This window comes from Acomys russatus, chromosome 17 (genome assembly GCF_903995435.1).
Source record: "Acomys russatus chromosome 17, mAcoRus1.1, whole genome shotgun sequence".
Classification (NCBI taxonomy): domain Eukaryota; kingdom Metazoa; phylum Chordata; class Mammalia; order Rodentia; family Muridae; genus Acomys; species Acomys russatus.
This window is the reverse complement of record NC_067153.1, coordinates 13,157,642-13,171,600: the sequence shown is the minus strand read 5'-3', so window position 1 is coordinate 13,171,600 and position 13,959 is coordinate 13,157,642. Positions and strand designations below refer to the sequence as shown.

Here is a 13,959-nt window from a genome sequence, read left to right as displayed (position 1 = left end):
AAGCCCTGGGAGCATGCTTCTGCTAGAGACCTCTGGGTTTTCCTGAAACCACTCTCCACAGGGGGTTAAGCCCTGAGATGAACACATTCGCTGCTGCACACCATTCGCCAGAAGGTGGCGCTGTTTCATCTCTAACCAGATACCAGCTCTGTGATTTTGGAGGATTATTGAGTATCCCGCAATATTTCTACTCCTCAGTCCTTGGGCCAGTCAATCCATTAAGAGCAGACTAAGGAGCATAGTGATTTCCACCCCCTTCACCCATAATACCTTCACTCTTAGCACCTATGAGTTTCCTATGAAATAAAATTCTGCAATAAAATGTGCTCAGAAAATTCCTGTAGCACCAAGAGAACTACAGTATTCAATGAGAGACACACACACACACACACACACACGTGCGAGCGCGCAGACACACACACACACACACACACACACACACACACACACGAAGTGATAGTAGAGGAAAAACTTGGGAAGAATTCCAGGCAGCGGAGGAGGGGGCATGAAAGAGGGTGAGATGAATATCATTAATTATATACACATATGAAATTGTCATAGAATTTAAAAAGTAAAATCAAGAAAACCTTCCCGCAGTCTAGGACTCTGCTGTAAGGGGCTGAACTGAGCAGTTGGTCTCTTAGGAAATATGTCTGATGAAGTTGCTGTCAGTTCTGTCCTTCAAATCTCTCACATAAATCACTGCAGTCACCAGAGGTGACAAATTGTCAAAGATGAAGGTGTCCCAGAGCCACAGGGTTCCCTCCTATCAAGTGGAGGTTGCTATTTGCACCTTGTCAAATTTTGGTAATCTCATCCAATGGCTGCAAGTAGCTCAGAAACCTTAAGGAGGCCCCACTTATTTGTATCCACTTGCCATTGTGAGTGTGCGTTTGGGTGCTTCCTTTACTGTTCCTGGATGCTGTGAGTAGGTTGCCCTGGGAACCTCACTGTTGTAACTGTGGATAAACCCATTGTCACACTTTTCAACTCAAGTTTCCTGCTGGAGAACAGGGGTGCATTTCAGTCTTTAGTTCCTGGTGAGGAGCGCCTCAACTTCTTGGAAGCTTCATAGCAACAGCAGTTTGTGTGTATGCATGCGCACATGTATGTGTGTGTGTGTGTGTGTATTTGTGCATCTGTGTCTGTGTTTCTGTGTGTGTGTGTGTGTGTGTGAGAGAGAGAGAGAGAGAGAGAGAGAGAGAGAGAGAGAGAGAGACTTTTGGTATTAAGTCTTTTGTAATAAACTCGTGAAGTGGATCTTACTGGCTCCTAGCCAGCTACAGGGTAGATGCTGCTCCCAGGAAAGCCAGATCATGGTTTGGAAGTGGGTATTGTCCCCAAATATCAAGGAAGGGAGAAGTATTGGGGATGGACTGTTCATTGTGGCAAAAATACAGTGTAGTTGGCATCTTCACTCTGTCCTGCACCAGGTTCCATGTGCGTAGGTCAAATCCACTTCTCTTTCATGTTACCAGTTTTCTTTCCTATGGTCGCCTCATGCTGGGGACGGAAATCCTGCTTCACGGAGTCCTGAGTCTCTAATGAAATCACTGGTTTGAGAACAGCTTCCAGGAATGAGCAGCTGCATCACTCACCAAGTTCACCAACCTTTTTCCAATACTAAATTCCTCTCCTTTTGAAAGGACAGTGCTCCTCACCCACATTTCAGAAGTGTGGTTGTCCGACTTGTTTTTAGAAAGAGAGGCCAACAAACACTAGGTGTGTTTTAGCTTCGTCCATGTCTGTGGTGTTTTTGTGTTTGCACCTGCACAGGTGCACATGCGCACAGGTGCCCGTGCGTGTTTATACTTATGGAGACCCAAAGTTGGCACTGACTACCCCAAGGGTTGTAAGTCACAGCAGGTGACTCAAACAAACACACACTCTTTCTGCACACACTCTGTAAGTGCACAACTCTTGTTTGCTTCACAAAGCTGGAACCAAGTCGCTGATGTGAAATTAATTCTTTTTCCTGTTGCAAGTTTCTTGAGTCATTCTTCTTTCCTAGCTAACATCTATAAACCAATATAGCCTTCTTTCTTAGGAAACCCAGGAAACACTTGCATAAGTCCTCCTGGTTCCCCAGGCTGCAGTTTCGTGCTTACTGGCATCACTGCTTGCAGATGTCACGGAGGTAAACAGTGAAGTGACACGCTCATCACCAGCTTCACTCCGGACATGCCCTGACCTCTGGTCCATTTGGGACAATTATGATTTAGGGATCTAAAGATATCTTTGTCCTACTTAAATGGGTTGAAGACATGGACCCCCTCACTTGGGTGCACACAGTGTTGGACACATGACCTTTTGACATCTGAAGTCTCCTCCCACATACAATGCTAAGGCTGCCATTTCTGAACCTGAAGTTTCTTGCACACATTCAGAACATGTTTAATTTTCCTCGTTGCCAAGCCTTTTTCCCAACATGGCCTCAGACAGCCTCCTTGTTTGTGCCACAGAAGCCTCTTAGGTCTTTCCTCTGGTAGGTAGATTTGTGGCCAGGCCCATCCCCCACCACCACCCATGCATACGCTCTTTCTCTTTTGGGAAAATTGTAGCTTCAGTGACTGGCATGCTGTATGGCCGGCAAAACCAGCTTAGTCTGGCACTGTAGGTGCTGTCATCTGTTCAGACTTGGGGTCTGCCCTGTAATTACCTGTAACTCTGAGCACAGCTGAGAAAGCGTTTCTTCAACAGCCAGAGCCTCTAGGAAGGAAGAACAAAGACCACACAATTAAACAACCCCCACTTAAATGCTGTACGTGCTAACTAAAGGAAAGGCCTAAACATCAGGCTCTAAAACAGTAAAGTCAGAAACACATAAAGCAACTCCAGAAGAGGACCCTCCTAATCAGACTTTGGTGAGAATCAAACTCATTTGGCACCACGGATTGAGTGCAAGAAAAAAACCCATAGTGAACTACTGAGTGGAATTACCAGGTACAATGGACCCCTTAGTGTGTCTAGCACTTAGTGTTCTCCAAACGAGTCTACATTTATTTATGCTTTTCCAGATGCATGTGCATAGACTCATGAGCATGCGTGGGCATGCACACATGCGCACACACACACACACACACACACACACACACACACACACACACTCACACATACACTCACAAATGCATATATTTTGTACCAGAGAGAACATGGATTTGTGTCTCTATCTTGGAGCTGAAGAGACAGAAGATCCAGAAAGAGGAGTGGCAGAGCTGAGGAGATGGCAGGCTTCAGGGGCTATGACACTAAGGAGCATCATAACCACGTAAGCCACCAACAGTGCAGCCTGCTGTGCACCAGATTATCAGCCTGAGTCAGTGGCTTCAGCTATTAGTGATTTAATGATCCGAGTTTTGACAGTTTTTGAAAACTCTCTCCTAGCTCCGCAATGCCAAACTGAGTCACTTGTGTGCAGTTATACTGTCTGGGGCAATGTGAGAAATCCCTTAGGACTCCTGTGTCCTGCTGACCCCATTTGACCAGTGACCTCAGGTTGGTGACCCAACAGTACAATAGACTTTGTTCCTCTTGAACAGGACTATATCCTAAGTGTCTAACACAATGGCCAGTGTATAGAAGATGGTCAACAAACATATGTTGAAAAATATTTAAGTGAATAAATAAGCTTTATTGTTTTAGGTAAAAAGGTTCGATTGCTACCTGCTGCTCAACAAAATCTATTTTCTTTTGAGCAATGCAACTGGGTTCTTATTCTGTACTGCCTTTTGCTTTGTTTTTGCGGAGCTGTAAGTCAAGCCCAGGGCTTAACATCTGCAAAGCAAGCGCTCTACTAAACACTCACAGCCTGTGTCCCCTGTGTATGTCTTCACAGCCTGCATAAGATTGGCTTCCGAAAACATCCAAGTCAAAGAGTGCTTGATTCAACGACCCAGTCACTGCCTTGGCCAGGTGTCATGGCTGACGGAACTAGCTGCCAAGAGGATCTGAAATCCAATATAAGTGCCACACATCCTCCTCTGATCTACAGACCAGAGACAGAGCATAAGGAATCTGGGGGAACCCAGCTCTCACAACACCCATAGTATGACGGTAAAGAGCAATTTGTAAATATATCATTGTCATGCAATCTGATTATAATATGCATGCCACAGACACTACCAATGGTATGGTTCTCAAAGAAGTTGGTATCCAGAGGTACACTGAGGGAAATAAGAACTCAGTGGGTTCAGACATTGAAATATGCAGTATCCGGGTTGAGCCTCTGATCCAAAGGACTTGGGTTGGAGTCACAGCACATGGCATGCTGTAACGGAGAGCAGTGGGATTGAAGCACCCAGGCAGTCAGTGCAGGATCTCCAGGCTTCTGTCATGGCTACATATTCTGTATGGCTTTGAGAAGTCATTTTATTTCTCATGTTTGATGTCTCTTATTTATTGTTCAAGTGGGATTTAGGCTCACTAATCACTATGATATTTAGTTTTTTTAAAAAATATCAATTTGTGTCCACAACCAATTATAGAATACTTCACAGGATAGACCAAGGGATAATTAGATACATATAAATATAATAGATATGAATGGCTCTATGTGTTCATATATGTGTGTATATATATATGTTCATATATGTGTATATATATGTTCATATATATGTATATATATACAAATACAATATATGTGAATGGCTGTTTGAGTTCATATATGTGTGTATGATTTTTCTGTAGATGTAGTATTCTTCTATAAAGCTGTTATACATGTTAGAAGTTGCAACTCTATAATTGCATCTTAATTATTAAATATTATAAAATTACAAATTATTCTAGAATGTATGTGTGAGAGAGAAAAAGAGACAGACAGACAGAGACAGAGACAGAGACAGATGGAGTGTTTAATTCAGCTGCAGTGGTGACCTGGAAAGAACTGAAAATACTCAAGGACTTTGTCCATTACTTGATTAAACACTTTAGATTATGAAGCAGAGCTTGCACCAGTGGTGTGATTCAATCTCTACCTATTTCTGTGATGAAAGACAGGAACCATGGTAGCCTTGGTGTGCTGCTAGCCCAGTTTGGCTTCTGGCACAGTCTTTTTGCAAAAATAATTGCCTTTTTTGAAATACTCTGGCTTTGTTTGTGTGTTCTCTTGTGTGATATCCAGATTCTTTCTAACAAAAGCAGCTGAACATTGGTAGATAGGATGCCAGGTATGTGGTAGGTGCTCAAGAAATATGTGATTGATACATAAGCGAATGAGTGGTGTCTGAGGGTACCCGTCTTTGTTCTAGCTGCATTTGTCCTTCCACAGAGTCTTTATTAATACAAGGAGATAGATTCCAGAAAAGCTTAAATGACCAGTCATGTTTCCACCCCGGCCTTTGCAAAAGCATCCCACCTTATCTCTGCCTTAGCTCCTGGACTGAGACATTCCTAGCCCTATTCCCCTTACCCAGCTCCATGGTGGGCAGCTCAGGAATATCTCTCATGATGACTAGGAAGTAGAGCCGGAGACCCTGATAGGCATGGAGGAGCAGCAGACAGACGTCCCGGTGCCACTTGTGTGCATGCTGTATGCAGTTCTCCGAGGGGATATAGAAGCTTCCCTGAAGAGACAGAAGAAACAAAGCTAAGGGTTTTATGTCTCTTCCTGACATCACAGAGCTCCTCTCTTCTGCCCAACATTTACAGAATATTTTGAGCTTCAAGAAAGCAGGTCTGATTCTTAGAAAACAGAAAGACTCCAGGAAGAAAGCTGGGTGAGCCTCTTCTGTATTCCTTCACATAGGAAAAGCCATAGGCATGCCAGGCTTCTGTTGTTCCGTGGTCAAGGCCAGATAGGAGTCGTCGCAATATCAATGACAATGGTAGAAAATGATGAACAAGAAGCATGGATTGAGCTAGAAATGATCATAATGAGTGAGTTAACCCAGAGGCTGAAAGAATCAAATGGTATATACTCACTTATATCTGCATACTAGCCCAAGGGGCATGTCCCACGAAAGCCTTCACTTACCAGGAAACTGGGACAGAGGGGAGAACATCCTATTTGGACTCTAGATGAGAAAAGCAAGGGAGAATAGCAAAGTAGAAGGATCCAGAGGGTCCTAGAAACCTACAAGTAGAACATTATGATAGGCAGATTTGGGCCCAGGGGTCCCACTCAAACTAAGGCACCAGCCAAGGACAATACAGGCGGTAAACTTTAAGCCCCCTACCCAGATCTAGCCAATGGTCAGAACAGTCTCCACAGTTGAGTGGAGAGTGGGATATGCATGTACTCTGGTGCCTCACATTTGACCATGTCCCCTGGAGGGGGAGACCTGGTGGCACTCAGAGGAAGGACAGCAGGTTACCAAGAAGAGACTTGATATCCTATGAGCATATACAGGGGGAGGTAATCCCCCTCAGGGACAGTCATAGGGGAGGGGAATAATGGGAAAATGGGAGAGAGGGAAGAATGGGAGGATACAAGGGATGGGATAGCCATTGAGATGTAACAAGAATAAATTAATTAAAAAAAAAAAAGAAGCAGATAAGGCTGACAATCCCCTCACCAAGAAGGTTTGTGACCACTGACTGATGCCCACTGAGCAGTCACTTTCCTTCATTCCCATGGGATGCACTGGAGACAAGGTTGGGGGACAGAAGTGGAGTCCTTTCCATGAGTGGAAGGAGGATTAGAAAGGCTATTCACTGAGCCACAGAAAGTGCTACAAAGGGAAAATAAAAGTATCTTATAAAATAGTAAGGAAGCATGCAGTTGAGTCCTCTGGGCTGATGTGCCTAACGGGAGGGAGCTCATGGCTGAGCAAGTTCAGAATGCTGAGCACAGTGAAGTCTGTTGGAGGTTATAGAACTGGTGGAAAGACAATGTGCGGCTTGTGCAACAAATAGAAAATGCTTAGGTCTACTGTGGACTCAGCATGGTGAAAAGACAGTTTGGTTTATCTTTAATAGGACAATTTGTCTCTCTTTACAACCCAAGAGACAAAGATGTTCCAGCGTGAATTGAAGGGGAAATTTGTTCTAAGAGCAGAGGATGCGATTATGGGGTAGGATGTGGACAGCTGGACAGCAGGAAACTGGAGATGCTAAGGAGTGGGAGGAGCTTCTATTGGTGTTACACACCTGATCATTCATCTACTTTCTCCTCACTCACAATGGGAGCAAGCACTGGCTCTTCGTGGCCCCCTGCCCCTGGCTTGCCCACTCAGGAAAGAAACTCAGCTAGAAGGGGGCGTGGGTTCAGTGTGTTGGTCTGCATGGTTGCTGATTATGGCAGCTTCTTTCCCGTAGTGTCTCTGTTCATTCTGTTTTCTACATAATAATTTTATCTGCAATTTCACTTCAACCATCCCAATCGCACTCACTTTCTAGTCATTCCATGTCTGCCCACCTTTGCCCTGTGACCTCCCTCCCCTACAACAGTAACAAAAAATAGGTTCAATTTGTGTTATCTGTATACTCACTGGAGCATGGCCAAACTCAGTGGCCTGCCCTTAAATAGAACTTCCGCTCTGGCAGCCCTGCTGGAAGTCATCAGTTGTGGAGAGCTTCACTTCAGCATTCTTATCACACTTTTTAAGAGTTCTCTTTGATGAATTCATGTTATCGGTGCCAAAGTAGCTTTCTTGCTCTGTGCTGTCAGCAGGAGCATGGGTTTCCTGGCCTTCAGCATGGTTTCTGGTGACAGCACAGACAAAGAACATGGCCCCCAGCTGCAGTAGGACCATAGTCATCAGCATGACCTCAAGTTCCAGCAGAGGCCAGTCACATCAATGTGAAACCCCAGTAGCAGCGTGGCCCTCAGACGTCAACATGGCTTCATGTTGCAGCACAGACCATGGACATCCACGTGGCCTTCTGTGGCCACACAGGCCAGGGACATCAACACAGACCCCAGTTGCAGTAGGACTGTGAACCCAGACATGGTCCTCAGTGGTGGTGCATGCCTCTAATCCCAGCAATCTAGAGACAGAGGTAGGCAGATGTGTGTGAGTTCAAGGCCAGTCTGGTTTACAGAGCAACTCCAGGAGAGACAGGCCTACACAAAGAAACCTTGTCTCAAAACAGAAGAAGAAGGAGGAGGAGGAGGAGGAGGAAGAGGAGGAGGAAACAAAAGAAGATATTAATCTTTTTATAATAAGGAAGCTTGGCCTTTAGGTAGAGAAGGAAAACATTTGAAGGAAATAACTCAAGAGTTGTTTACTAAATAAATGTGGGAACCCTCTCAAATGTATGTAGTTTCTTCTCTTGTTGCTAACCAAGGAAGCTGAATTGCTTTAGTAAGGATGTGACAGATGTAATGGGATTAGCATGTTTGCGTATGAACCACTCCAGGGGAGAGGATGAAGCCTTGGGTAAGCAGCACTTTCTACAGAAGCCATCACTAGAAAATATCCAGCTTGGAAAGGTTGGCTCAGGGTTGAGGCAACACCTGAGCAAAGTATCTCATGGCTACTACAAAGGTCTTTTGCTGCAGAGTCTCTTCTCTAATGCCTTTATTTTCTAAGCTCTATAACCTTCCCTGCCTTATATCAGTGGTTCAGTTCTCAGCCTGTAGGAGGGGACTCCTTTGGGGGTGGGGGTCAAACAACAGCTTCACAAAGGATGAATATCAGAAAGTCTTCATAATATATATATATACACACATATATATATATATATATATATAATGTATTACGGTTATAAAGTAACAATGAAATAATTTTATGGTTGCGTGTCACCACAGCATGAGGAACTATATTAAAGGGTCATAGAATTAGCAAGGTTGAGAACCACTTTGTTAAATTATGATGTTGTCTGGTCTTTCCAATTTCAGTGTAAGAGATGCATTCCACAAGGATGACAATCGATCTTGAAAGAAGTGCATATGTCTGTTGAATGCAGAGTAAAAATAATTAGATGAAATAGGAAATTACGGAGATACCACATTTTCTTTATCCATTCCTCTTTTGAGGGACATCTAGTTTGTTTCCAGTTTCTGGTTATTATGATAAAGCTGCTTTGAACAGAGTTAAGCAAGTGTACTTTCAGTATGATAGAGCACCTTTTGGGTATATGCCCAGGACTGGTATAGCTGGGTCTTGAGGTAGAACTACTTCCAATTTTCTGAGAAACTACCAAATTGATTTCTAGAGTGGTTATACACAAATTTGCACTCACACCAGCAATGAAGGTGTGTTCTCTTTGTTCCACACGCTCACCAGCATTAAGAAGTGTGTAAGATGGAATTTCACAGCCATTTTGATTTGCATTTCAATGATGCCTAAGGATGTTGAACACTTGTTTCAGTGCTTCTCAGGCATTAGAGATTCCTCTGTTGAGAATTTTCTATGGAAGCCCATATCTTATTTTTAAATTGGTTTATTTGGTTTGTTAATGCCTACTTTTTTGAGTTCATTCTATATTTTTTGGCTATTGTTCTCTGTCTGATAGAAGGTTGTGGAATACTACTTAGCTATTAAAAATAAGACATGATGAAATTTACAGGAAAATGAATGGAACTAAAAAATATCTTGAATGAAGTAACCCAGATCCAGAAAGACACACATGGTATGTACTCACTTACAAGAGGATATTAGCCATAATGTACAGGATAACCACACTACAATCCACAGACCCAAAGAAGCTAAGTAACAAGGAGAGCCCAAGAGAGAGTACTTGGATCTCAATCAGAAAGGGAAACAAAATAAACATTGGAGATAACAGAAGGGAGGGAGCTGGTTGGGAGAGCAGGTGTGTGTGGGGGGAACAGTAGTGATCAACTGTGGGAAGGATGGAGGAAGATAGAACTGAGAGAGGGAGTGGAAATCGGACAGGGAAGAAAATCCATGATGTGCTAGAAGCCTGGGACAAGGAAAACTCCCTGGAATCTATGAAGGAGACGATAGCTAAGACTCCTCCAATCAGGGAATATGGAACCTGAAGCGGCTACCTCCTGTAATCAGGCAAGACTTCCTATGGAGGGATGGTACTATGACAGAAATGAAAAATAAAATGAAAGGATGTCTTAGTTCCTCAGTGCAAACTGACTTAGACTATGGGGAGATACTGAGATAAAGAGAGGATGAAATTTACTAGATTGGCTCAGCATGGGAGATTCCTCCCCTAGAACCTGGATTCTGCCATATGTCATCCCAGTTTTCCCCAGGTAGCCTTTCTCCTCACTGTACTGGTTTAACTCTGATATACACTTGGAAAGAGCTGGCAGAAAACTATGTAGATTTGCCATTTATATCAGCTGTACAGAAAAAAGCAAAAGTATTGCTTGCCAATGCTGCATACCCTTAATTATGGTTCTTGTATGTTAATAGAATATTAATATAATAAGAAGACTTTGAAAAAAGATTAGTTTAACAGTTTGTCATAAAATTTAAACCATTAGAATGCGCTCATTTCAGCCATCAGGATTACTTACGTGTTTGTCTTTGCCATCTCTTTTATCACATTCAGATTGAACACAAAACAGCCCATATAGTTATAGAAAGACTAGCAAAGCTTGTGGATAGCAAGAATTATGTCACACCTGCAAGCCCATGGAGAAGTAGGAAATCCTGTTGAACCCTAAAGAAACCTCCACTGTATTGATCTCATTGGATCTCCAACAAGTACTAGGCTAGGTACATACCCACATTTCTCTTTTCAAATTTAAACACAAAGATAGGGGAAAATAAAGTGCAGTATCTAGCCCAAGGGGCATGTCCCACGAAAGCCTTCACTTACCAGGAAACTGGGACAGAGGGGAGGGCATCCTATTGGGACTCTAAATGAGAGACGCATGGGAGAATAGCAAAATAAAAGGATCCAGAGGGTCCTAGAAACCTACAAGTAGAACAATATGATAGGCAGATTTGGGCCCAGGGGTCCCGCTCAAACTAAGGCACCAGCCAAGGACAATACAGGAAGTAAACTTTAAACCCCTTCCCAGATCTAGCCAATGGTCAGAATATTCTCCACAGTTGAGTGGAGAGTGTGATATGACTTTCTCACGTAATCTGGTGCCTCACATTTGACCATGTCCCCTGGAGGGGGAGACCTGGTGGCACTCAGAGGAAGGACAGCAGGTAGCCAAGAAGAGACTTGATACCCTATGAGAATATACAGGGGGAGGTAATCCCCCTCAGGAACAGTCATAGGGGAGGGGAATAATGGGAAAATGGGGGGGGGGGAAGGGAGGAATGGGAGGATACAAGGGATGGGATAAACATTGAGATGTAACAAGAATAAATTAATAAAAAAAAATAAAGTGCAGTATCACCAGTCATAATGTGCAATTCTCTAGAGTCCAATAAAATTATTGTGGATCTTTCTAGAAAACATTCAAACATATATATGCATACATACAGGTATATGGACTTTACTAGATGTATTTATATTTTATAGCATGTACAGACATGCCCATAAAGTAGAAAATAATCTCAAATATTTTTGGTTTTTCTTTTATAGCAATGTGACTTGGATATCTTTGGGATCAGACTAAGACTAAGTCACAAGAACATCTATTTTCATTTTGTAGATCAAAAGACTGGGGCTCAAAGAACTAAAGAACCCAGACAAAGTCATTGTGGTTTCCAGTGGCAGAAGTGGCTCTTTGACTCTAGGTTGAGGCAAGGGCTTTCTGCCTGGGCACATATTCAGAAAGAAGGAGTATGAAGGGAGAGAGGGAAAGAAGGAGGGAGGGAGAGAGGGAGGGAGAAAGAGAGAGGGAGAGAGAGAGAGAGAACTGGCAGAGAACAGATGCTCAACAGAGGTCTGCTTGCTTTGACTGAAGCGTTAACACTTAAGTCCTGCTGTGTCTCCATTTGCTGTGACTAAGCAGCAATAAAAGCAGAAAGCGGATTATAAAGGCATCAAATCCAGTAGTCACAATGCTTCTGGCAGTTCTGAAAAATCCACTTTTCTGTCATTTTTCCTTCTCAAAATTCCATCCTCTCACCACTATGATAAACTTTTAGGAGGCAACCCAGAAACTAAAAGAGGGTAAAGAATCCATGAAATCTGTTAAGTTCGACTTCTATTTTATGCTTTTAATTCTTGATAGCGTCATGCTTAAGTGCACTAAGATATGATGGCATTCACACACTCTCCGTGCTAGTCTCTAATCACCTCCCACAGCCACCAACCCCTTCCTGCTTAGTCTTCCTCCTACCCTCACTACTTCTTCCACTCTCCTCTTTCTGTCTTGGTCTGTGTCTGTGTCTGTCTCTGTCTCTGTCTCTCTGTCTCTCTGTCTCGGTAGCTCTGTCTCTATCTCTCTCTCTCACTTTTTGTTGTTGTTGGTGGTGGTGGTGGCCTTTTTTTGTTTGTTTGTTTCATTGTTGCAAGCCACATATAGGTAGTCACAACTACTGAATTGACTTCCTGACCACAAATGTGACATCTGTGTCGCAGGACATTTCAGAAGAGGGAGTGGAAGGGACTTTGGGAGCTGAAGGATCGGTAAGAATGGGCAGTTGCTGTTTTCTAGATATGACACAACCGTTGTAATCAAGTTTGAATTTTAAAAATAGGCCTCAATGTCATAGGTTTTAAGAAAGACATAAAAAATTGGTGGATCTTCATAAGGCTGATTATCATTCCAGAGGTTGAGTAAGGAGATTAAATGCTAAAGTAAGCAGATATCCTGAAAACTGGCTGAGGAGCATGCTTTAAAAATAAATCACAAAATGGTGTAACTTTTAAAAGTTGGGCAATATTATAGCGAGAAAATCATATTAGATAGCACTGCAGACCCATGGAGCCCATTGCACATAGAAAACCCAGTGCCCCTCCATCAGCACTGCAGGAAGGACTGTGATGTATAAGGGAAATCACGTAGAAGCCAGCTTTTCAAAGTCTGGAATGAAATTTGTAAATAGTAGAAGAGGAATCAAACAGGGCACAGGCACATTGACTGTCAGTCCATGAACTCACAAATGGTGACATCTTGTGGACGGGCCTGACTTGGTTCACAGGTAGATAGCCAACAAAAGGCAGTTGTAGCTTCCTCTCTACAGGTGAATTAAACCCTGTGTTAAGTAAGAACTATCCATACAGATGGATAGAAGTGAAACAGAGTCCTTCATCAAGGCAACAGAGAAAACAATTTTGTTGTCTAAGTTTTTGGTTCATTCCCACTGTCACGGTGATAGAGTTCCTTTCATCTCAGTACAGAAGGCACATCGTCCTCAGAGAGGGGCCACACAATATAGCCATCCCAGGACTGTGATTATTAGAGAGAAGAGGAGGTCATTCAGGCACCATGTTGAGTTGGTGTCTGTTGAAAGGGTACTTGCACACACTCATGGCCCCCGTCCCAATGGACTCATGAACATGCCTGCAGATAATGCAGCCTAACAACCGATCTACTAAAACCTGAACAGCTAAGGCATACTTAACAGTACCCATTGATAACATGCAGCCATGTGCTATAGTTTAAACACAGATCCTTGAAGCAAATAGGTCTCTGCTCATGAATTAGTTTCTCATTAACCACGTGGTATAGTTTTCCCAGGAGTATGAGAAGAGCCAATTTCCTGCTGCAGGAAGTGGGGATGTTAGTTAAGTTTTACTTCGTATGACATTTATTATTTGCCAGAATATACAAAAACATATTTTTGCATGATATGGATCCCACCTCTACGTGCATACATCCCTCTCAAGTACATGCTGTTCCATCTAAATATAGGGCTGGGCTCCAGATCACTGAATTGCACACTTCTCATTGGATATCTTGCCTGGTTCATAGAGACATCTGAAACCAGCTGATCATGTCTTCCCTATGTTACCTTTGCTTCCTTCCCTTGGATCCCACTTTGCACAACATCCACAAAAGCCAGGAAGTTCTAGGATGCAATATTCTTTATAACTTCAATGATCTACCACCAGCCCTAAGATTTTTCCATCTGCTATACTCTGCTCTTGGCCTTAGGTTTGCTTGTCTCCATTGCTCAGGCTAATTACTACAAGAAGGTCTGTTTGCTCTGTGCTCCCCATTGTCTGTAGCCATAGACTACACAC

At 43.1% G+C, this 13,959-nt stretch overlaps 1 protein-coding gene across 1 annotated transcript in view; it reads right to left on the bottom strand.

Annotated features, from left to right (window-relative positions):
* The window catches only part of Fam135b (family with sequence similarity 135 member B), a 285,376-nt gene that overhangs the window by 49,333 nt on the left and 222,084 nt on the right, over window positions 1-13,959 (bottom strand). Inside the window, exons 8-9 of the mRNA XM_051159566.1 lie at window positions 5,408-5,561; window positions 2,660-2,709 (exon numbers count right to left, since the gene is read on the bottom strand). Of these exons, the coding sequence (XP_051015523.1) occupies window positions 2,660-2,709; window positions 5,408-5,561 (204 nt within the window). The remainder of the gene's footprint in view (window positions 1-2,659; window positions 2,710-5,407; window positions 5,562-13,959) is intronic.